The sequence below is a fragment of the Periophthalmus magnuspinnatus genome, chromosome 11 (assembly GCF_009829125.3).
Source record: "Periophthalmus magnuspinnatus isolate fPerMag1 chromosome 11, fPerMag1.2.pri, whole genome shotgun sequence".
NCBI classification, from domain to species: Eukaryota; Metazoa; Chordata; class Actinopteri; order Gobiiformes; family Gobiidae; genus Periophthalmus; species Periophthalmus magnuspinnatus.
The window spans coordinates 5769288-5794493 of NC_047136.2; the positions used below are offsets into that span (position 1 = coordinate 5769288).

The window sequence follows — 25206 nt, forward strand, 5'->3', positions numbered from 1 at the left end:
TGATCTTGGCTTGGTCAGGACGACTTTAGCTGGAGGATTTGACCATTTGTGCCTGTTTTGGATTTACTGCCTTTGCATTTAGCTAATTGTGACTGTTCAAATTGTGATTGAATTAAGATTATCGATCCTCCTATCAGACGGCTTTGCTTTTGTTGTATTTCTGGTGACAGTCCACTGCTGTCCACTCGCCAGGAATCTGTTAGACCAGGGGGCAAATGAATCTTTGAGCAGAATGACCACTGACTTTTTTGTAATGCTAAACAAAAGAGCCACTCCTGTTTCTTTCGATCACGTATTGATGGATTATCTAGAGTGACACAGGGAGTTAGAGATCATGATCTACAGCAACGGCTCTTTTACCCAGTTTTGTTTGGTTTTTGTCCAGCTCTTTTGGGTTTTTGAAGTACTGAAGCCATGGTTTATAGCCCTAGACCTGGTTTAACCCTAGATTTAGCCTGGTATAGCCCTGAGACAGTCCTGGTTTAGATCTAGTGGTGCTTAGTGAGAAATTTTGAGCACCACTGATGCACAGAACTGACATATTTTCAAGTCCAAATGCCCTTATTAAAATAGAAAACATTGAAGAAAGAACTGCTATATTTTTATCCATAAAAGTGCAGTTTCTTAATAACCTTTGCCATGTTGTTTGGCTGTATCCCGCTGACACTGGCGAGCTACACATGTTTGTGTCAGAGAGGGGGAAGTCAGAATCGAAGGGCTGGTGCTAAAGAGATAAAAGAAGGGATGAAGGGAGAAAAGTTTTGAGACGGCAGCTGAGTGGAGAGTATTGCCGGGCCTGTGGAAGCAAATCTAAATAAATCATGTGGATAAATAATTAACCTTGCTGTGTGAGGGAAGTCTCAGAGTCGCACAAGCAGAAACTAGAAGAAGAAAGTTGATGGTGATATTAAAAATACCGAGGAAGGCAGTGGTGAAGAGGAGAGATCAGTCAAAACATGCTGCAGTCTGTGGTGACAATGACCACTCACATAAAAGGTAACGGCTGAGTTTGAAGCGCCTGCTCATTAAAACACCAGATGCCCTCCCTGACAGATATGCGAGGGCAGCTTTTGAGGTGGGCAGAAACATAATGCTAAAATTGCAATCAGGGATAAAGGAAGATCCTGCCTTTCGTTCCCACTTACATCGCCCAAAATCAGCGTCTATGTAATACTAATCCATTCATTCCAATGAGACCATTTATGACACTGTCACAGGTTGGAAATAGAGGTATGACCTCATTGGCTTTTTTGTTCAGTATGATGTGTGGAATATGTGTACCAAATTTCAATGTTCTATGACAATTTTTATTTACTTTTTTCCATCCCAGTTAACCAAAAAACATGCATTTCTATGACAAATGGTGGATGTTGCCATGGTAACACAATTAAAAATAGAGGTAAGTCTTCATTGGCTTTTTTGTTCAGTATGATGTGTGGAATATGTGTACCAAATTTCAAAGTTCTATGGCAAACTATTTTTTTTTTCATCCAAGTTAACCAAAAACCCATGTATTTCTATGACAAATGTTGGACGTTGCCATGGTAACAACGATTAAAAGTCCTCATTGGCTTTTCCGTTCAGTACGGCAAGACGGATGTCCATGCCAAATTTGAAATGTTTGTGACAAAGTAATTTTTTGGGTCCCATTCAAAAATTCAAGGGGGCGAAGTTTTATATCATAGTTTTACAAATAAGTAGGTTTAGGAGCAGGGCCAGGTCTTCGCTTTAAGTATATACATATAAAGTTATACATCCTGCTGCTAGATGCCCATTTTTCCAGTAATCCCATTTATTTGTACCTGCTGCCCGACCTCATCCCCTGGCATCAAGCATTCAGCTGTTATTCCGTCTAATAAATATGTTTTAATCTACGTTTGGTCGTAGGCAGTGAAAAGGCAGTGCAACCAACATTGAACGGTTAAATGACACTCTGCATTGTCTAATTTAAGTATGTTCTTATACAAACAGTGATGCAAATGATCTATTAAGACCAACACTGACCAAGGCCATACTCAAAGTCGCAACTCCCACCTGAAATGAAAAGCAATTTCTGTGTGTTGTTCAGAAACAGACATACATTTATCCTGTGGTATCTGATTCACAAACTGCGAAAGGACAAAAGATGCATTTAAATCTACCTATCTATTAAATGTAAGTAGTTCAAAGCTCTCAGAAACCCTTTGGCGTATTGTTCATAATTTCGGGCTTGCGTACACCTTTAGAACGGTCTTTTACAGACGATCCGCATCTGAAACGGGGGCGGACCATCACCAAAGTGCTGTCAATAATAGAAATGCTCAAGGCTCAGGTGAGAAAACGCTAAAACGCTATAATATTAGATGCAGACGGCACACGGCAGTCGTATTTTGTCACAAAGTGCGGCTTTTTACAGTACTCTCTCTAATGCGTTCACTTCTTGTAAGTCGGGCGGCATCTGTTGTGAAGATTTATTGCATCATAGGCAAAAAAGGCGAGAGAATCGAAAAGACATGAGCAGTCATTCACGTTTCATCTTGAGGGCAACTGGAGGCCAAAGAAAAAGGATTCTACAAGCGAGAGAAGCAAACAGCAGATTATGATTCATATAAACGTGAGTGACATTTCTTCGGTATCTATCATTATGACCCAGGTACGTGACTTGACGTGTCTTTTATGGTTTGTTTTCATAATGATTAAAGGTGTAACAGGTGTAAGGTGTAAGGTTCAGGTGGTTGAAGTAAAAGTAGCATACATAGCTCTGTCAAATACTGCAACAGAAAATAAGTGGAGTTTTCTAACTAGAGGTTCTGAAACGGTCAAAAACATCATTCTGCGATGGAGTTTAACAAGTTTAACAAGTCAGATGTTGGAAAATAAAACCTCTGACAAACTAATGATAAGTCTCGACCTGTAACCAGCACACAAAAGGATGCTAGTAGATGTTCTTTTGTTTCCTTAATAACCCGGCTACGTTGTGTTTTAGTAAGTACTTGCGTTAGTAATGTGATAAATCAAATGTGATGGCTCAAAACCTAGCAATCAGAGCCACTCGTCTTAAGCTGACAGCGCAGACACACTGACCGGTGTCGTGGAAATGATCTGTAAAATAATAACAGAACATGCAAGAAGACTGTCTATGTTGGTTTATTACGTTTGCGCCTGTAAACAAACGGCTCGACTACTGACGGATGGAGTTTCTGCTGCAGTGGGCTCGGAGAAATGGGGTAAACACACTTAAATACCGTCTGAGGTCCAAGCCCTTCTCTTTCCCAAGTACAATTTACGTTTAGGTCAATCTGGCTGGACTTTTGGACGTCTTAGCTTAGACAGGGAACACTTTTACATTAATATTTGAGTACAGGTAAGGACAATCAAACAATAAACGTGAAATAAAACAGCAGACGTGTAAATGGAAACACAAAGTTACCATTTTCTTCCTGTAAGACTAAAGGATTTGACAAAGGCTAGAGTAACTTTTAACACTTCTTGCAGTGTATCTTGACTAAATTTTAGTCACCACACCGGACACATCAGTTTCTGCGTCGCGTTGGAGTTCGTATTTTGACTCACATAATGGAACTGTTAATAAATGATGATCTCCTCGATGTACAAAGACGTTACTTTTGAGATATTAGATCTGGAATTGCGAGCATTTCTCCTGAGAGGTAAACAGAGCCACGCAGCGGAATAACAAGCGGCAAAATACAATTCATTTGTGTTATTTAGCCACGGCGCAGAATCGCACTGCGGGATTGAAACGATATTACAGATTCAGCCCAACTCCATTTTCCAAAGCGGTAAAAACGTAGCTGGAACCACACTGCATAATGGTAATAAGTTAGTCTATAAAAGACTGAGAGACTGGGCCATTTCAGCGAGAAAATATCTGCAGATGAAGTTAAGATAGGGACATTGTGAGCAGGAATTAAACACGAAAAAGGCTGCGATGAAAAACAAGATCACCGCGTTGATTAGCATTGTGCGGTGTTAGCCACGGGTGCTGTTTTCAGGTGAGAGCCCCGAACAAAGCGGGAGAAGGGCAAAAGCATCAGATATGACTTGTATCTGGCTCCAAACACAAAGCTGTTTTTATTTAACAGCTTGAATCTAAATGAATGGCTTCTACGCGGGGCTTACAGTCACAGGGGGTGGATAAAAGCGTGTTTACTCCCGCCCCAACACTGAATGAAAAAATATTCCCATAATGATCTCTTGGTTGATCAAACAACAACTCAGTGAGAGATGTGTGGTTATGCCCTTTTCGGAAAAATGAAAGTTCACCTGAAAAGCACAAAATCCACTCAGTGAGGAAGGACTGTTATGAAAGATGGACATTCGAGTGATGCTAATGCGAGCTAGAGCGGCGTATCAGTGCATGAACTCTGCTTTTCCTCACAAATAACTCAAGTCACACACAAAGACTGTATATATAAATGCTAACGTGCTAGCCGTCGCATTACAAATAGGAAGTGAGCATGGGCGCGCTTCCAGCTTCATCAACTCGTAGCTGTCAGGCTCGTCATTTTGGTCTTAAAATGTTCGTATTAACCTGCTCTACATGATCCTGGTGTTTTTATTTTCCTATTGTATCCATAAATCAAGATATGATCATTAATACCAGACTGTAACTGTGAACGAAGTGATTCCAGACCAGGTAGAGAGTTGAAAGAAGTTTATCTGATCAGATGAATGAAGTTACAGACAGCAGACACACATGCGTTACGTTTTTCCAGAGTTTTTCCAGTATTTATAGCCCAAGAAAGGTACTATCTATAGAAGGCACGTCCAACAAGGTCTTAACTCACCCTGCATACTGTCTGTACAAGGTCATAAATGGATATACTGTTAGCCGTTTACAGAAAGGTAGAATATGTCACTAAAAGATGCTTGCAGTCACTGAAAAGACGTATTACAAGGCTGTGTCATGTCACCGAAGCAGCAAGTTCCAGTGTAGACATCTTAAAATAAGTATGTGTCGCATTCTTACTGAGAAACGAGTTCAATGCTTAAGAAATTGTTATGAAATTCTTTGCGCTAAATATATACTTGTATTGATATGTATTGTCATCTATCACTTTGACCTAATTCCTAAATCCTTACGTGTATTGATATGTAATGTTATCTATCTCTTTGACCTAATTTTCGTGATACTATCCGTTGTTACGCACGGACATGTCTCTTGTTTGTTAGCGTACAAGACGATGTGTCCAGCAGCGTGAAGTCACTTGGACTAAATTAAGACTAGTACGATTATTTTGATGGAATAAACACACTGTATGTATGTTCATTTGTCGGCTGAGGGCGAGACGACACGATAAGGACAACAGCTCTTTGACGATAAATCTGACTTTCTGATTCAAGACTACTGCTCTATTGATTTCATGTATTTTTAAGGTTTTTACTATTAGAAATTCCACAACAACACACAGTTTTCAGCACAAGGTTTAAGAGTAAAACAAGTAAAACAAAAATCATGCGTTCACAGACAAATCAGGCAACTTCTTTCTCGAGGTTGGTCGCACTAGCTCCCCCTCTGGGCAAGAAGGGGCGTTACCTTCATCAGACCCACTCCAGATTGGCTCGTTGGTTGCTATGATACTCAAGGTCGAGATTTACAAATATGCAACTCGACTCCAAATTCGCCGCTATAACCGCTAGCCTCGACGAGCTTCATTTGCCTGGAGCTGAACGCCGTTTGGTGACGTCACACTCCCTCAGTGTTTACAAAGTCTGCGGTCACATAAATAAGATGTAATGATAACAAATGGCTGGCTTACAAAGATAAATCTATATTAATTTTGACTATTTCTGTTTGTGGCCTTATCACAATTAATTACAACGATTACCATCAGTTTCAGTCGTTTCGCGCAGGGTCAAAGTGGAGCGCAGCCGTATTATTAAAAGAATAATTGCTTCAACATTGTGACTTTTTTATGGAAATATAATCTCTAAATGTTTTTGTTTGAAAGGTTATGGAGCCTGTGGCACTGTGCTCACCCACACGTGTAATACCACATTGTTCCAGCGCCAAATTACAGTGTCAATGGCAACATAAGCTAATAAGAGCAAGTGCATTGTGGGATTTGCAGTGAACTTTTGAAGTGCGTATTGCTACTTAATTAATTAGCTAATTTACTTGAGAACAATCGCCACCTAATTTGTGTTGTCAGGAGTTACGCTGATACTTCAATTTGATTATATGTTTTACCTTCACTTAGGATTTTTACAGTGGTGAAACTAACCGAATATAATGCGCAGTTTCCCTTCATTGGTTTTCTCTGTCCAAGATTTTTTTTTTTCTTTCATCATTTCTAAATCTTGCAGACACACCGAGTAGTGCCCCAAGTCATAGCAGCCCACACACTTACACAACACACTGTAGACTCATAGACAGTTTGCTCACATTAAAGGGAGGGTGGGATTTTCATTTCACATTTCATAAACATGGCCTTTCTTTGCCCCCAGACATGACGTAAAGTTGTTGCAAATAAATATTGCCTTTAACTGATAAAAAAAAATTTATTGTTGAATTATTCTTAACTTTAAAAACATGGGGCTTTATGGCCAAGCTGTTGAGGATTTTGGAAACCCAGTTGTTTTAAACCTAAAAAGGACTTTCTCTGATCTGAACGGTCACTGCCTGAACCCCAGCACCTGCAGACGATCATGAATCAGTGCTAGTGCAGCCTGTGCAGTTCAGTGAGTGAATTCTGGAGGTTCTGAGCTTTCACAGCCTTAACACAGCTGCAGCACATTCAGAACGCTGCTGCTCGGGTCCTGAGTAGAACCAGGAAGTACTTCACACTTCACACATGTGTCTTGTGGCTCAGGTCTCTGGCTCCTGTGGCTCAGAGAATAGACTTTAAAGCAGCTCAGTGTGAACAAGTCTCTCCATGGACCAGCACCAAAGAACATCTCCCACATGTTAGAGCCACATGAACCATCTACACTCTGAGGACTTCAGGGACCCGCCTCCTGCTGGTGCTCACAGTCAGGACTAAACATAGAGAATTGGTATTTCAGTTTTCTGCAGCTAAAACCTGGAACATTCTTCCTGAAGATGTGAGACAGGCCTCTACTTTGAAAATGTTTAAATCCAGGCTCAAAACGTTTCTGTTTATCTGTGCGTAGGACTGAAAGGTTTTTATTCTGCACTCTTCTCTTTTAATGTTAATTCTATGATAATTATTTGTGATTATTCATGTTTTGATTTGTGCGATTTTAATGTCTTTCTTATTCTGTAAAGCACTTTGAATTACTTTGTGTACCAATTGTGCTATACAAATAAACCTGCCTCGCCTTCACATGAGGTAAGACCTGTTCATAGACTGAAAATGAGAAAAACTTGGATGTGTCATCTACCTGCAGATTAAGGCAGTGATAACCGAGTAGTTACTTTTAAAACCAGAACAAACTTTGAATCGAAAATGAGCCCGAGATGAAATGTTTTTGAGCTCATTTACCTGTGCAACACGAGGAGAGCGTAGCAAACAGCAGAGTTCATTTACGAACAGCATGTGGGCATGAAGGAACTGACTCTGGTGTGTTATTTCATTTTCTCTCCTTCTCGTTCATTCCTTTGTGACCAAAAATAGTTCAACATTGAGCACATAATTAGTTAAAGTTATGGCTGACCATGACTAAAAACTAGACAAATATTAGTTATTTGTCTAGTAGATAATAGATAATTATACATGTCTTATTTTTAATAGTAATTAATAAGACCCCCATGTATTTTTGTATGTATGTCCTTACTGCAAATCTATGTCTAAAACCAACATGACTTAAGCATGTTTAAAAGCTGAAATGATTTATCTACTTCATTCAAGTTATCATAGTGTTATTTCAAGTCCCAATTTGAATTTGATTGGCTGACATCTGCCATCTACTGGTAAAAAACCCCACAACAAATAAACAAGTTTTATAGCGATATGTTTACAATCATTTTTTTGCAGTTTGGCATAAACCGAGATTGGAAAACGACTTTCTGAAACGACACAATAATTAGCCAGCTTGAGCACATTTGACTCGGTAAACACTGTAAATGACTCTTGAGCACATCTCAACACTTTGTCTGTTTGAATTTAGTGCAAATCCTGAGAGGCAACCCCCCGATGTCCCTGTACACCCCAATACATCAGAGAATCCAAGTACGGAAAAATAAACGCCACAACACACCAACCAATATGCCATCAAAGGCGCGCCTGAGAATATTAATATCGACCGTGAATGGGAAATGAGCCACTTAGACATACAAATCGCATTGGCGGATTAGCATAAAAACACGATTAGCATATGCACTGACAGGGAAGGGAGTTGTTGCTAGTCCCGTTTCCCCCAGTTTTAAGGATGGGGTTGCGAGACGGAAGATTGACAGTGTTGACTTTTATGTCGGAAAGAATGTGCGCTCGCAAGGGACGCATCAAAAATTAGGCCGAAGCATTTGCACAACACAGGGAGAGATGATTCATTATATTCAAAAACTCACCATTCCATCACCATCCAACTCTTGTAGTACATACATTACATACATGGAGCGGTGATGTGTTTCCTGCTTGTTCTCAATATGTCACTCAAACTTCGTCTATTACCTGCTATGATTATTTGTTTATGCACCGGAGAGCTGGCTCACATGGGGTTTGTGCGCTCAGTCGAAACCTTGCTTTGGTTCACTTGAGGCAGAGTTATACTTCAGTAGCTGAGGAAGTCAAATCGAACAATACTGTCTCCCCGGGGTGTAATACTTTTAATTGATGCGGCATGAAGTGACAGAAGTGAGTTCCCATATATACAGATGGGAATGTGTGTAAACAGGTAAACAAAATGACAGGTTGAGATTACGGATATACTGTTGAATTGCATTTGAAAAAAAAACAACGATTTGGTTTGTGCACCAGAGCCAGTGGAAAATCGATATAGTGCACCTTTAATTTAGTCAAATATCTGGGCGTTTGGCATAGAACTCTGCACTGAGAACACAGACTGCATAAAGAAGTGGACTAAGCGAGTGTGACGTCAACCACAGCGTTCAGCTCCAGGCAAATGAAGCTCATCGAAGCTAGCAGTTATTTGGAGCGAATTTGGAGCCAAGTTCCTTATTTGGAATTTCGACTGCGGGTATCATAGCAACCAAAGAGCCAATCCAGAGCGAGGCTGCTGCAGGTAACGCCCCTTCTTGTCTGCACAGCTGGTTTCGCAGGGAGCAGGCGCTTAGCAATGCTGTCAATCAAACCTGTTGCTAACGCTAGCGGGAGAGCCCTCGGGGAACTAAGGCGCCTGATTTGTCTGTTATTAATTTTTAAGGCCAAAATGATGAGCCTGACAGCAGCAGTTAGGGAGAGAAGGGCGAAAAATGGGCGAAAGTGAATTCAACGTTCAAGATTCAAAGCTTTTATTGTCATATGTACAGAAAGAAAAATGTTTCCCAATGAAATTCTTGCTTTGTTGACCACACTGGGTGCCAAAGTATAGAGAAAATTAGATATAAAATAGATAAATAATAAGATAAAGAGAGCATAATCAAATAAATAATAGTGCAAATGATCATGTGCGAGGTGCAAGTCGATGTCTAGGAGAAGGGGGCTATTGTTCAACAGTTCAAGAGTCTGATGACCGTTGGAAAGAAAGAGTTTTTGAGTCTATTGGTCCTGAATTTCGCGCTTCTGTACCTCCGGCCTAAAAGCATGAGCGTGAATAGTCCAAGCTGGGGGTGGGTGGGGTCCTTGATGACGGAGGGAGCTCTCCTGTGGACGATGATAGATGCTCTCCAGAGAAGGTTGACGAGTCCTGGTGATCTTTGGATGTTTGAATTGGAGCCAGAGTCAATAGAGACAAAAACGCGCCCATGCTCACTTTCTTTTTGGAATGCGGCGGCTAGCAGGTTAGCTATGTCCATTTGTATATACAGTCTATACGTGAGAACAGCTGTTGCTATTAGCTGTTTTCACGCAGAAGTCGTCAAAACTGGACACAAAAGTTCCGTCTTTCACTAAACCGAAAAATGTCCTTCTTGTTCTTGTAAGTCTCCAGTCTGACGTCTGTAACCGTAGCAACCTTTGAGCTAAATATTCCATACCGGAGCTCTCCTCTTTACACGTCCAGACCATCTCAGTCTGACATGAGTGAGGCATTTCTCAATCTTATCCATCTATGTCTCTCCCAAAGAAAACTTCAGACTGAACATAGCAGGTTATAGCTTTTCATACATTCTTGTACCAACATTTTTGGACAACGAACTATATTTTAGGTGATATTACATTCACCCAAAAAAAGTTTCATAAGCCACTTTTCCATGGTGGTGCTACGAGATGGAGCGGAGCGGCCTGAAAGTGTTCCATTATCCAAAGTGCTCCATAAGGTCCGTTTAGGGGTCTAGCCCAGACGAGACACCATCCAAAGGGCTTTAACGTGGATCCGCTCCAGGTCTGCTTCAGCAAAGGAGCAGCGGTGGATGAAGTACTCAGTAAAAGTACAGATACCGGAGCAAAAAAAATACTACCACATGAAAAAATGTACTTAAGCAAAAGCATTAAAGTACAGGTTTAAAAGTGTAAGGAGTAGGAGCTTCAAATGCATTGATTTTGATGTAGATTTGTATATTTTTCTTTGCTCAAACTAAGAACGGGTTCAAAATAAACCTTCCAGCCTTTTTTGCTGGTCTCAGACAGTAGTAAAAAAAAATACTTTTACTTTTCAGTCCTGCTCAAAAATGCAGTGGAAAGTACAGATACCTGCTCTCAAAACTATAAGTAAAACATATCCACTACAAAATCTACTTAAGTAAAGTACAGACACCTAAATGTATACTCATGTACAGTACTTTTTTACTGCTTTTACTTTGTTACGTTCCACCGCTGCTAAGAAGGAGCAACACAATGATAGAACAAGAAGGAAAATGAGATGGCAATCAGATTTAGTAAACAGAAAAATAATTACTTCTCACCAAACGCGGATTTGATCTTGTGATAAACAGACATAAAAGACGACGATAAAACACGCACACAGTTTCCTGCTTACTCTAGACGTATTTCTTGTGTATTACTGCATGTTTTATGATAATGCCATTTCATTCCGGTATGATTTTTATTTAATTTACTAAGAAAAACATTTGTTGTGCTTGGGTATTGTCAGTTCTTCCTCTTTGCCAGTGCATGGACTCATACGCTGCGAGTGTTTGTCCACGGATATGAAGGTTGGAGGTTCGAATCCCACTCTTAGCGTAAATATCGTCGGTTGATAGTCACATCTATTGACCTACATGGTGCTGAATGCTGTTGTTGTGTCCTTGGGCAAGACATTCAACCCACCTCGCCTTCAGTGTTTGCGTACACTGGTGAATGAGTGAGTCGTTCCTTGATGTAAAACGCTTTTAAATACAATGTAAGTGCTGTTTAATATTATGTTAATGCCTTATTTTGTTTCTACCCAAAACATTTGATTTGTTTTGGGCCCCAGAGCCAGTGGGAAATGAATATAGAGCACCTTTCATTTAGTCAGATATCTGGGCATTTGGTCCTGGCATCGAACTTTGCAGCGGGAACAAATACAAAACAACAATTTTCTATTGTGTAACAGTTGTCCCATCGAAATATATTTGAGCATTCACAAGAAGCAACAGAAAAAGAAGAGCCATTACTTCGCTTCCACTGCAATCACAGTAATCAAACCTAAACAGGCCCCTCCACAGAGCAGCGCAAACACTTGTAATCACACATGAGCCAAATTAGTCAGGTGTTCGAGTTATTCAGGGACACAGAAACTGGGCTTGGATTTGGTCAGACTTTCCTTTTGTGCCTGGGTCTGAAAACCACATACAATAATAACACGGCAATTATGAAGCCGGTGTAACAGCGGGATAGCATCGTTTTTTGAAAGACGGAGCCGAGTAGAGCTAAAGATAGCCTAGCGCGTGTCGCAGTGGTGGCGGGTTTAATAGCCCCGCTGACACTGAACGGAGGTGTTATCCGCCGCTCCGTCTGCCCGCGTCTGCCTCGCTCTCAGCTGGCCACGAGCGTGAATTGGAATGACAAGATGACATTTTCATTCGGTGCACTTTCCCTCCCCAAAAACGCTCGTTCGGTGTGCATATATTTCATGGTGCCATTTGTATTTGTTTCGCTGTAAACACATTTGACATTGACATACTACAGTACACGTCAAATGTTATGAAAACATATATGCTAGAATGGGATGTGCTCTGGAGAAAGAGTTATTGTATGGAAAAAAAAAATCCCAAATGTTGCTTCAATGTACCTTTCCGACTAAGGTTAGGCCAGAGCAGTTTAAGGTTGTACTGTAAGGTTGTACTGGACTGTATAAAGAAGAGGACTGAGGGAGTATAGCGTCAACCACAGTCAAAATGAAGCTTCTCGAGGCTAGCAGTTATAGCGGCTAATTTGGAGTTGAGTTCCATATTTGGAATTCTGCAAGTATCATAGCAACCAAAGAGCCAATCCGGAGCGAGGCCGTTGAAGGTAACGTTCTTTCCCTTAGCAACACTGTCAATCAAACCTGTTGCTAACGGGAGCAACCTCGAGGAAAAAAGGCGCCTTATTTGTCTCTTATTAATGTTCAAGACGAATGGGGAGAGAGAAGAAAGAAAGGGAAGGAAGGGGAAGAAAAAGAAAAAAAGAAAAGGGGGAGAAAGGAAAAGAGGAAGGAAGAAAAGGAAAAAATAAATAAATAAAAGAGAATGGAGACTCAACCCTGAAAATGAATGTTTATACTCATAACTATACTCACTCATTCATTCATTTTACCTGCTCAATAATAAAACATTAACTCATTGTAAGACCTCAACCCGCCCCAAACTCTCATCATTGTTTTATTTCTGGTTCTTGTCTTCTGCTTTGTACCAGGATGATCATTTTACTGTCTGTTTCTTTGTCTCCTGCGCATGTTTCCAAGTTAATATCTTGATAGCAGTCAAAAAAAGCTAAATAAAAACTCCAGGATCATGTAGAGCGGGTTAATTCGAACATTTTAAGACCAAAATGACGAGTTTGACAGCAGCAGTTACAGAGAGAGGGGCGACGGTTTTTCAATAGAAAGTGAATTAGAGCCAGAGTCGATGGGCACACTTCCGACTCCATGCTCTATTTGGACCGCGACGATTAGCACGTTTCCTCTGTCCATTTATATCTCCAGTCTATGGGTTTACTATGTAACTTTTCTGGCGGAAGGACAGTCATCTACTGAAAATGCTTTGCCAGGAATGTTCCACAGTATGGCATTAAATCTGACTACCTTATGTTGATTCAATTTCGAAGCCTTTTCACAGATCTCACCTGTAACTTGGCCTAGTTGTGTCACCATTAGCCTTTAGTTTAATGTAATACCAGAAAAGTTACACACTGAACCTTTCATTACAGTAAGTTTGTTAAAATAATGCCTTATTCTGGCACTTTCATATTGGTAATTCTACAGTGGAGGCAAGTTTGGTGCTTAAATGATCAGAAGTAGTGCAGGGAAGGAGAAAAATGAGGAATGAATGAAGAATGAATGAATTAACTATCTTATTACATGATTAAAACGTTTAAATGGCAACATGTTTTTACAATAACTGTGCATAAAAAGTGTAGTTTAAAGGTCAGTTTATCCATTGGTAACTCCATATCCCGTCATATTCCTACTGTTACACCTCCAGACCAAACCGTCCCGTTAAACTGCCTCGGTTTTCTGTAAAGGAAGCAGGCGCTGGCACGTACCTGAGCTGATGATCCCGGGGTCACCTGGGCAGGAGGCAGTATTGTTGCACATACGCGTCTCTCGGAGTGCGCCGCTGCAGAGGGTCCCATAAGGAGAGGACACGCACGAGCGGGTGCGCACCTGCCAGCCCTGTCCACAGGTCAGAGAGCACATACTCCACTGGGACCACTCCTCCGCCGCAGGGTCGCCTGGATCACACAGACGAGACAGAGCCATGTCAGCTTATGCAACGCGCTGAGTAAAGGGACGTGCGCTCTACAGACACGTACATACGACTGCAACTGCTCTACGGAAGAGACACATGTTTGGTTTGGGAAAATTTAATATACGGATTGTAATGAATTTGAATAGCTCGGTGATATGGGGAAGAAATAAAAAATAAAAACATAAGACTGGGAGATATGTAAAAAATAAATAAATAAAATAAAATAAATAAATAAACCAAAAAAACATAAGAGTGGGTGATATGAAAAAAATAATAATAATTAAAAAAAACCAACAACAACATAAGACTGAGTGATATGAAAAAAATAAAATAATAATAATAAAAAAAACAAACCCATAAGCCTGGGTGATATGAAAAAAATAAATAAATAAATAAACAAAAAAACAACACAAGACTGGGTGATTAAAAAAACAAAAACAAAAAACAAAAAAACAAATAAACAGACAAAAAAATACAACATAAGACTGGGTGATATATTAAAAAAAATTAAATAAATAAATAACACAAAAAAAACCCCAACAACATAAGACTGGGTGATATAAAAAAAAAATAAAAAAAAAATAAAATAAAAAAAACAAAAACAAAACAACAACATAAGACTGGGTGATATGAAAAAAAAAGACAAACAAACAAAAATAAAACATTAGACTGGGTGATATAAAAAGAAAAAATATAAAATATAACAAATGTAAAAAAATCACAATTTTGATCAATCTCGATTTCATTTTTACTTAGTCTAAAAAAACAAGCACAAATGGCTTTCGAAATTAATCCTTGAACCCCCAACAATACGACTTTTAATCAGTGCCATTTCATCCCAAAAATAGTCCAAATTCTTTCTCCAAACTCTGAACTCTGCTCCAAACCACACGCTTTTAGTGACAGACGTTTGGCTGTGGACGTCTCCGTTAAAATGGCCCAAGCTGATCATCCACGATTAGAAATGACTAAATCTCGATTAAAATTCTATTAGCTGCACAGTTGGGTTTTATTTCAGTGTGAAATAAAAGGCCACGAACACTTTTGAAGTAATATGTAGTTCTTTGCTTTTTACTTCTACACTTTTAATGCCCAAAACAGACGCACTGCAAGAAATGAAATGCAAGTTTATATAAAAAGTAGACCATCGCAAACGCCTTTAAAGTTAAATTACAAAAAGAGACTCACACACACTGTATTGATTTTAATAAAGTGCCTGAAGCCCCAGTGGCCCTGTGATAAGTAATGAGCAATAATAAGACTTGAGACGTAATATCTTTATTTGAAGGTAATGCTTTTACAGCCTTACAATTGGCACCAGTGACTTTAATATCTTAGTGGTTCTAGACTCTTTTGTGACTGTCTACCTGGTTGGATAATTGCACTCACAATAAATAAATACCAGAATACCCGAAATACAAGTTTGTTACAGAATTATCAGACAGTAAAAGCATTACATTCGGCACCAGTGAGTTTAATATCTTAGTGGTTCTTAGACGCTTTTGTTGTCGTACGCTTGGGCGATATGGGAAATCGCTATTCTTTTCCTCTTAATAATTCGATTTCTGATTCAATTTGATTTTTTTTTTTCAAAACAATTAAAGAGCCAATCCAGAGCGAGGTTGTTGAAGGTAGCGCTCCTTCTCACCCGCTTGTAACGCTGTCAATCAAACCTGTTGCTAACGCGAGCGAGACCGACATCGGGGAAAGAAGGCGCCTGTTTTGTGTGTTTTTAATGTTCATGTCTTAATGTATGGATAAAAATAGTGAAATTAAAATATAAGATCGTGTAGAGCGGGTTTATATGAATATTTTAAGACCAAAATGACGAGTCTGACAGCAGCAGTTACAGAGAGAGGGGCGACGGTTTTTCAATAGAAAGTGAATTGGAGCCATAGTCGATGGAGACGGAAGCGTACATCTCAGTTTCTGATTCAATTTCATTTTTTTTCTTTTCAAAACAATTACAAAGCCAATCTGGAGTGAGGTTTTTGAAGGTAGCGCTCCTTCTCGCCCGTACGGCTGATTTGGCAGGGAGCGGACGCTTAGCAACACTGTCAATCAAAGCTGTTGCTAACGCTAGCGAGACCAACATCGGGAAAAGAAGGCGCCTGTTTTGTGTGTTTTTTTAATGTTCATGCCTTGATGTATGGATAAAAATAGTGAAATTAAAATACAAGATAATGTAGAGCGGGTTTATATGAATATTTTAAGACCAAAATGCTGAGTCAATTCAATGGAAAGTGAATTGTAGCCAGAGTCGATGGAGATGGAAGCGCGCATCTCAATTTCTGATTCAATTTCACTTTTTTCTTTTCAAAACAATGAAAGAGCCAATCCGGAGTGAGGCTGTTGCCCGCACGGCTGGTTTGGCAGGGAGCGGACGCTTAGCAACACTGTCAATCAAAGCTGTTGCTAACGCTATCGAGACCGACATCGTGGGAAGAAGGCGCCTGATTTGTCTGTTATTAATGTTCATATCTTGATTTACAGACAAAATAGTGAAATTAAAATACCAGGACCATGTAGAGCAGGTTAATACGAACATTTTAAGACCAAAATGCTGAGTGAATTCAATGGAAAGTGAATTGAAGCCAGAGTCAATGGAGCCGGAAGTGCACATCTCAATTTCTGATTCAATTAAATTTTTCTTTCATCAACATAAACAATAAAAGGTTTTAATGGGATGGTATGGTGCCTGTAGTCCCTGAACAGGTTGGTAGAAATTCTGAAAATACAGATTAAATGCAAATAAACTGACAACAAATGAATTAAAACAGATATTAACAAGGGTCACGTTGTTCAAATACTATTCTAAAAAAAGCATACAGCCAAACACATAAACACATGCACTCTTAACCGCTCCCACTCTCCATCGAGGCTCTACACACACACAAACACACATACAAACACACATACAAACACACACTACACTCTACTCATGACTCACATCACATTCAACCCTAATGTGTCCAAACTCATTTAGATATCAACCACTTCTTTGTAAGACGAGCAAACGTTTGAAAACCTGTCAGAAAAACCCGTCCATATTCCTCCAAAGTCTAAACTCTCCTTCAAACAAAATGCATTTAGAGACAGAAGCGGCTGTGAACCTCCACATTAAAACATAAACGCAGCATCTCACTGACGATTAGACGTGACTGAACCTCGACCTTGATTCCAATCCAATAAATTGCCCAGCCCTTCCTAAGAGCTACCCCCAAAATGCCCGAGGTCTTCTGGATAAGACTATTGAAGTTTCAAGACAACAATTAAGCCCTAATTGAATTACAGGGCTCTTTGAATATTCATGGCGATAAAGCTGCATGACGTTGGGCTCTGAGGTGATAGAATAATAACCCATATGATTTATGAGGTGAGCGCTGGAGGGGCTGCATACGATCAAACGCACAGTGAAGTGTCTGTGTGTGTGTGTGTATATGTGTGTGTGAATGCGCTGTGTTCTGGGGCATGGCTGAAGACGACTATTCCTCCTGTCTGATCATTTCCTCTTCAGCGAGTATCGTCCTTGAAAGAGGAAAACATTAGCCAAGTGGCGCCCCGTCCCTTCGTTCCAAATAGTTTATGAATGCCATGTCCTTTGATGGAGGCGTCATCACACGGCAAAGGAGGAAATCAAATTAATTGCATGTCCGTTAATCGCATTACATCTTCATTAACATCCTCTGAGTCAAAGCTTAAGCTTGTCACAAACGCCTGCAGGAGCGATGGAACGCAGCTCGGGAAGAGAGGGGAGGGAACGGCAGAGGAGAAGACACAGCCACGGGTTTTCCTCACAGGGGGACTCCTCTTCCTCTGCACTGCCTACCGCTCCTCTGTGTCACCGTGTACAGAGCTTCAATGCACGTGAGGATGTCGTACGCAGACAGACACTGCTCACATACTGTATAGAGAGGTTTAATGCATGCGAGAATGTCATATTGGTCGTTTTCGGATTCTAGACTGTGGTGATACGCCCAAATAAAGGGGGAACGAGACAGTTTTCCCTATTGATTACACTGCACCTACATGAAATATCCAAACGGTAAATGCACAAATGCTGAACCTGATCATTTCTATTACTGACTGGACCATTTACCCTCGAGTATGACAACAAATCTGCATTTTAACAACATTCGTTACAGCTGCAACTCATCTGCATTAAATATTATTGTCTTTCAGAATGTTATGATGTCATCTGAAACACAGCGGTACATAGACACTGCTCACGTACTGTACATATAGAGAGCATGTATATATGTGAGGATGTATATACAGGCACAAACAGTATGTATATACAGAGAGCTCTAGTGCATTACCAGACTCATTATTCAGCTTCTACAGAACTTGAATGTCACACACAGGCTTAAAATCACGCGTGCCAAAAGGTCAATTAGCCATTATTATCGGCTGAACTCCACTGGACGTTGTACATCACAGCCCCGAGGAAATGCTGGATAATTACTCAATATGTTTCTCAATACTATTTTTGTGTGGAGCTGATTCATGAGTAAGTAATTCATTATCCAAACTGTAAATCAGGGTGAAAAATCAATGTTTTATACAACAGGTCTAAAAGGTCTTGACGAGATACTTCTGTGGAGTGACTAAAGGCTACAACAGGCAGTGCAAGGACCATCCTTGGAACAAAATGTTATTCTGGTAATTTACATGCAAAACTAAACAAGGTTTTGATTAAAATTTTCTTGACTTCATTTACTGAGCGCATAACAGGTGCTAGAAAGAAAAATAAAGTGAAAATGTTCTTCCTCACTGCTGTTTCTCCAAAAAGAAAAGCCAGTGGCAGACCCCTACCACAAAAGTTACATTGTGCACTTATACCGATGTATGTTTTTATGTATATTTCTGTGCTCGGTCCAAATAAAGCAGGAGAGGAGGAGTGAGAGGTTGAGTCTCGCTGTCAGACGTCTGGTCACACATGTCTCACACACTCACCTGTCTGTGCCTGAAACACACCTGGCTGGTCGGCTGATCGGGGTCTCTGGGTTTTCACTTTGAGGTCATCATCATCGTATGGATCTAAAAAAAAAGAGAAACAATTAAATGGTTTACGATGCCTATAGTCACGCACCAAAAGAGACATTTTTGGAGAGCTGCCAATGGAAAGATAAGCTAAAGTGAAGCAAAACAATGTAACATTCTGTGTGTAAGGAAACACGCCAAATTACTTCTTGTTGTTTATTTGCTGAAAACAAGGGCTCCTGTAGACCGTAACCCACGCCAGAAATAGAGCAAAACAACAGCCGTTTCAACTCAGCACAGCTAGTTTCCAAACTCCAGTCACTGATGAATCAAATCATCACAAAGTCTCAGACACAAAAGCAGTGACATTAAAGGCCCGATATTACACAAGATGGACTCTTTTGAGCTTTCAGCTGTAATTATAACATATAATACTGTGACCTCCTCAAAAACAGACCTGGAGCTGTGTTTTTTTTGTTTGATTCACACCTGTTTGATTAACTCTTTATTATTAGTCTGTCTACAGCTCCAAAGCTCAAAATGCTCTGTTCCACCTTGTGATGTCATGAAGTTAAGTTAACAGCTACGTTTAACTTTTTGTTTTGTAGAGATTGGCAATTCTAGGGCTGAAATAACAGCCACATCAAATCAATAACATCTGCAGCTTTTTACCACTTAAAAAACATAGCAAAAATCAAAGGTTTACTGTCAAAACCAGACTTAGAGAGACTTATCCATGCGTTTGTCTCCAGTAGGTTAGACGACTGTAACGTCCTGCTCACTGGCCTCTCCAAACGAGCCTTAACACAGCTGCAGTACATCCAGAACGCTGCTGCTCGGGTCCTGACTAGAACCAGGAAGTACGAGCACATAAGTCCTGTGCTCAGGTCTGTGCACTGGCTTCCTGTAGCTCAAAGAATAGACTTTAAAGCAGCTCTGCTTGTGTATAAGTCTCTCCATGGCCTAGGTCCAAAGTATATCTCTGACATGTTAGTGCCATATGAACCATCTCGCACACTGAGGACTTCAGGGACCGGCCTCCTGCTGATGCCCAGAGTCAGGACTAAACATGGGGAATCAGCTTTTCAGATTTATGCAGCTAAAACCTGTAACCTTCTTCCTGATGATGTGAGACAGGCCTTTACTTTAACAATGTTTAAATCCAGGCTCAAAACGGTTCTGTTTAGCTGTGCATACGACTGAAAGGTTTTTATTCTGCACTCTTCTCTTTTAATGTTAATTTTATTATATTATTAATGGTATTTTTATTTTGATTATTATTTGTGATTATTTATGTTTTGATTTGTGTGATTTTAATGTCTTTCTTATTCTGTAAAGCACTTTGAATTACCTTGTGTACGAATTGTGCTGTACAAATAAACTTGCCTTGCCTTTGCCTTGAAATCATCCAAATGATTCTAGTGAAGGTGTGTGGAGTTTAAAAACGCAGTGGAGCACTTCCTGTGTCCCCACATGATGACATCACAAGGTGGAACAGAGTGTTTTTCAGCTTTGGAGATGTAGACAGACTAATAAGTGGTTTGGGTTTTTTTTTAGAGAACTCCGCCTAAATATACAGGGTTTGTGTGTTAAACATGTGTGAATGAAACAAAACACAACTCCAGATCTGTTTGTGATGAGGAAACAACATTATAACATAGATCAGAAATGGGCTCTTAAACGACAACATACAAACAGTTACAAGAACAAACAAAAAGGGATTAACTTTGAACTAAACACAAAACATCACATCATTACAGTACAGTTATCTCTCGCTATATCTCGGTTCACCTTTCGTGGTCTTGCTGTTTCACGGATGCAATTCTACATGCTTTTTTACAGCGTATGAACGTGCATTGTGTTCTGCGTTTAGACCATTGTCCATCAGTCTCCTCCGTGCCGTGTCTCCTGTACAGTACAGAATGTGTTCAGACAAATTTACATAAACGTTGGATCGCAGTGTGACTCTGAAGTGCTGTACGTTTGCAATTTGTTTTCTTAACAACATCTTAATGCAAACTCTGCCATCGACCGTTTGAGTAAATATACACGAGCATTTATATTTCAGATTCACTGGCATCCCCCAATGCTGTTTCATTGCATTTGAAACTCCAGTTTGATGTTGCAACACCTGCATCTTGGCACATATCATTTTTGAAAAAGAGTTTTCAGGGCTGCTATTTGAAAAAGGATCGATTCAAACGCCACTGTTGTAATAGGAGGAGCCATTTTCCCTCGCAACAATCTCATAATTTCAGCAATCATTCACCAAATATGTTAAAAGTTGGATTAAAAATACTGCATCTGCAAGAGATATTTCATTAGATTTAAAAGATCATTTTCACACTAGCACTTTTTTACCCAAGGGGATTTTTCAGAAGAATTTGGGTAAAGTACCAGAGAAGAGAGGCGCATTCCCGAGTGAAATTATCCACATGAAACCGTTTTTGTGTGCACGGGTTACATAACGCCCTAAAATGATGACACTAAATGACACTAAAACGTTCTTGTAGCATTTATGAGGCGAGGGGCATTTCGAGCTACAGATGAGCACGCGTAGCATAAATCAGATCTGCTCAGGCTTTCGCTAGTTACACTTTATAACGACACCTTCACACGCACCTTCATTCACCTTAATAAAGCGTGAAGAGACTTAAAGACGCACTATGTAGCTTTTCTGATTGCGAGGTCCATCACCAGCTTGTCCATATTTGTCTAAACTATGAGCTTCTCCAAATGTTAGACCTGTACCCAATTGAAACTTTGCAGCTGTCATCAACATTACCTGGCAGTGTGATGCTAACTGTAGGCATGCTCTGTCTGAGGCGTTTTTAGATTTTAATCTGAGGTTTGTTTTAGCACAATCTGACCAAAGCCTTAGCTAGAACGACAACAGGTGAGCTGATTGTTACTGTTTACCAAATAATATTACAGTCACAAGCTAGCTAGCGTTAGCCAACAGTTTTGTCATTAGTCACACGCACCTTTTATGAAATCAAACACCTAAACAGCACCGTGAACGTTCGTCCTGATCACAGACTCCTGAAAATGTGCCGTTTAAATCCATTTTCTAGTTTTTCTTGAGTTTTCAGATGATCTAAATAATATAATACATCAAGTTTTATTGGACACAGGGTTTGTGTGTTTACAGCAGCCTAAATATCCCTTTAAAACAATTACATTAGTTTTATATCTATCAAAACATCTGCTGCTGCTACATTTGTTTTTGAGCTGGGCAGAGGTGAGGGCAGCTATGTGTTTATACTGGTGCAAGGACACTTTATAATGCAAATGTAAGCCCACTGTCGCCAACTGGAACACATTAAATTCCACCAGAAACAGTTTTTTCATTAGTCACACGCACTTTTTATGTTGAAATCAAACACTTACATGTTTGTGTTCTGTTCTTGTGACTGCGGTAGTTGTGACATTCTGGATGTTTTCAGTCTGATGTTGGTCAAATAAACACAAAAACAACTGGTCAAGGTGATGAGAGCAGAGTCAGAATGTGTCAAATGTGAATCACCAATAGCTGAGCCAGGAGGGGGCCCCAGAGACAAATACAGCTTTGGGCCCGCTGAAAGCTAGAACCAGCCCTGCATATCTCAATATCGGTACCGGGATGATAGTTAAAAAAAACAAACAAAAACAGTTTCTTTAGATAACAGAATTTCATATTCAACATTAATTTACCACGTGGCCTTGTATCTGTATAATCCCTCAGTCGTCAAGGTAGTGGGAAAGATGGATGGGTGAGGGTTTTAGTTTTAGTTTTTCCTCGAGTGATGCAGAAAAGAGCGAGCCACTGTCTGGGTGAATGGTCATGTATGTTAGTTTCCATAGTGGTCCATGGACGTACACCAGTCTACGTGTCTTATATTTGTTCTGATACAGCTCAAGATCATTCTAAAACTATTTCTCGAAAGGTTTGTTCCTATCCTGCGAATGAGAGTTTTTTAGTACCGATACTAGTGATACTTTTGCCAACCCTAGTACTGAGTTGTTTTTTTTACTATACATCATTGTTACCACCTGCATGGAGATAGATAAACCCATAGATGAGATAGATTTTAAGATAATCTGTGGAACATCCTTGGCAACTGAATAACATCTCCATGGAGACCGGCAGATGGACGATAAGAAGGATTCAGACTACGGTTTAGGGTTAGGAGCATTAATCACGCTGCTACCAAGCTTGAATCCTTCTTAATAAAATATTTTTCATTACAAATTGGTTTTCTTCATACTTTATTAGTGATACTTAGGTGTAGTTATTACAAAATCTACTATAATTTGGCCTGTGTGGTGGTGGACAAATGTGGGTCTGATTTGCTTCCACGTTCTTTTATTCACTCTATGCCTCTCTCATTCTTTGGTTTGGTTTTGTTCTCAGCAGGGTGACTCCAACAAAAGCCCAAAACAACATATTTAAACAGAAGAACAGCGTGTTGCTGCGTGTGGGGAGACTGATATCTTCGGCTTCCTACTAAACTGCTGTGCGCTTGCTTGTCGTACATGCTTAACTAATGCAGTGAACAGTGAGAGGATTTTAAATTAAGGGACGCCAACATGAAGTACACAATCTCGTTTGACTAAAGGTAGTACTATAAGAGAGTACTGAGCGATTACACAGTACTGTTTAAGGTTAATAATTATGAAGAGGCCAAATGTCTTAGAAAAGGAAATTTTGCTAGATATTCAAGTGTCTAAAAATTTTAAATCTTCAGTAGCTCCTATAATTCTTAAGCTAAACTCACCAAATTTTAGCGGTAGGTAAACCGAACCTTCTGAGATTTTTGGCAATATATATGGTTATAATTGTTCACCTACACTTGAACTTATCACTACGTAAACCAGGGGAAGTAAAAATGACCTAATCTTTAAAAATAAATGTTTGTAAGTGTCTACCATTTTCGTTTTCGCCCTGAATAGCCCGATCCAACACACTTTGCGTCACATTTGAAAGCATTTCCGGGCTTATGTCTCTTATTTGATCCTCGATATTACGTTTTAAGTCGTTTATCGTCTGAGGTTTAATCACAAACACCTTTTCTTTAAGATCAAACCACAGGAAGAAATCAGGACTAGTCAGGTCTGTGGAGATCACATACTGCCCCCTGTCTTTGAAAACCACTTATTATTCCTTTAATAGCATTTATCCTCGGGGTCAAATTTGACCCATGTGACTCAAAATACCACTGTACAATGAGGGTTCTTTCCTCGGTGCTGTATTTACTCATATTAATGTTGGAAGGGTCGTTCTAAATGCTCTGAAAAAATAAAATAAAAATATTTAGAAACAAAAGAGTTATGGATTTTTTTCAACTGTCAGTGACTTTTGGGCCACCCACTGGAAAAATGGAGTTAGAGGTAGGTATTTTAGAATATGACAATATGTTTTTATACTATGTACAGTTACTAATTCCAAGTACAGCTTTAACTTCACCTTTTACAAATAATACTCTAATCCTGAAAAACACCCATAGACAAAAAATAAACGTGTTTTTTTTCCTGTGTGCCTTAAACTTGGGCACTTTCCACATGTACTTTCTAAACGTAAATACAACAAACAGAATCACGTAGAGAAAATGTTGGCAGCAGGGGCGGCGCCAGATATTTTTGGTCGGAGTAGCTATGGGAGGGCCAAGTTCATCGACAGGGGGCACACTTAACATGTTAATCTAGAGCCTTTTTATGGATTCAAGCACAGCGCACGCCCCCTACCGCGTTTGAGTCGCTGTTTTAAGCAAGTTTAAATGTAGTCAGCCCCTGTAGTGATTTATAAAACCTAACATGGAACCATTTTAGTAGTAGATTGTAGTCTCATTTTGAATACTTTCTCAAGCCCCCTCCTGGTGCCGCCCCTGGTTGGAAGTATTCTTATTTACTGTGTAGCCTTACGTTGTAGTTATTGTGTGTGACTGGCCATTGTTTGCTTCTTCTATCTATCTATCTATCTATCTATCTTTTAGTCTGTGTGGGACTTGTGGCTGGAAAACAGTAGAAATTCAAAGTAGCTACGAGGGAATCCTGCTCATTTTTGTGTGAACTAAGCAGTGAAAAGAGAAAACAGATCCATACTGCAGTTCTTTGGAGCTCCCAATGTTTTAATCATTTTAATGGCACCACAATGTGACGTTTTGGGGTCAAGCCCTTCTCGAGGCGACAGTAGCTCAGTTGGTAGAGTGTTTTGTCCACTGATCCGAATGTTGGCGGTGCGATTCCAGCTCTCACACATTAATGATGTTGTTGTGTCCTTGGGCAAGACACTTAACCCACCCTGCCCCCCCAGTGTCTGTGTACGCTGGTGTGTGAATGTGTGTGTGAAT

At 39.9% G+C, this 25206-nt stretch overlaps 1 protein-coding gene across 1 annotated transcript in view; it reads right to left on the reverse strand.

Annotated features, from left to right (window-relative positions):
- The window catches only part of adgrb2 (adhesion G protein-coupled receptor B2), a 248109-nt gene that overhangs the window by 159477 nt on the left and 63426 nt on the right, over nucleotides 1–25206 (reverse strand). The window contains exons 2-3 of the mRNA XM_055225206.1: nucleotides 18851–18934; nucleotides 13689–13877 (exon numbers count right to left, since the gene is read on the reverse strand). Coding sequence (XP_055081181.1) covers nucleotides 13689–13877; nucleotides 18851–18934 — 273 coding nt within the window. The remainder of the gene's footprint in view (nucleotides 1–13688; nucleotides 13878–18850; nucleotides 18935–25206) is intronic.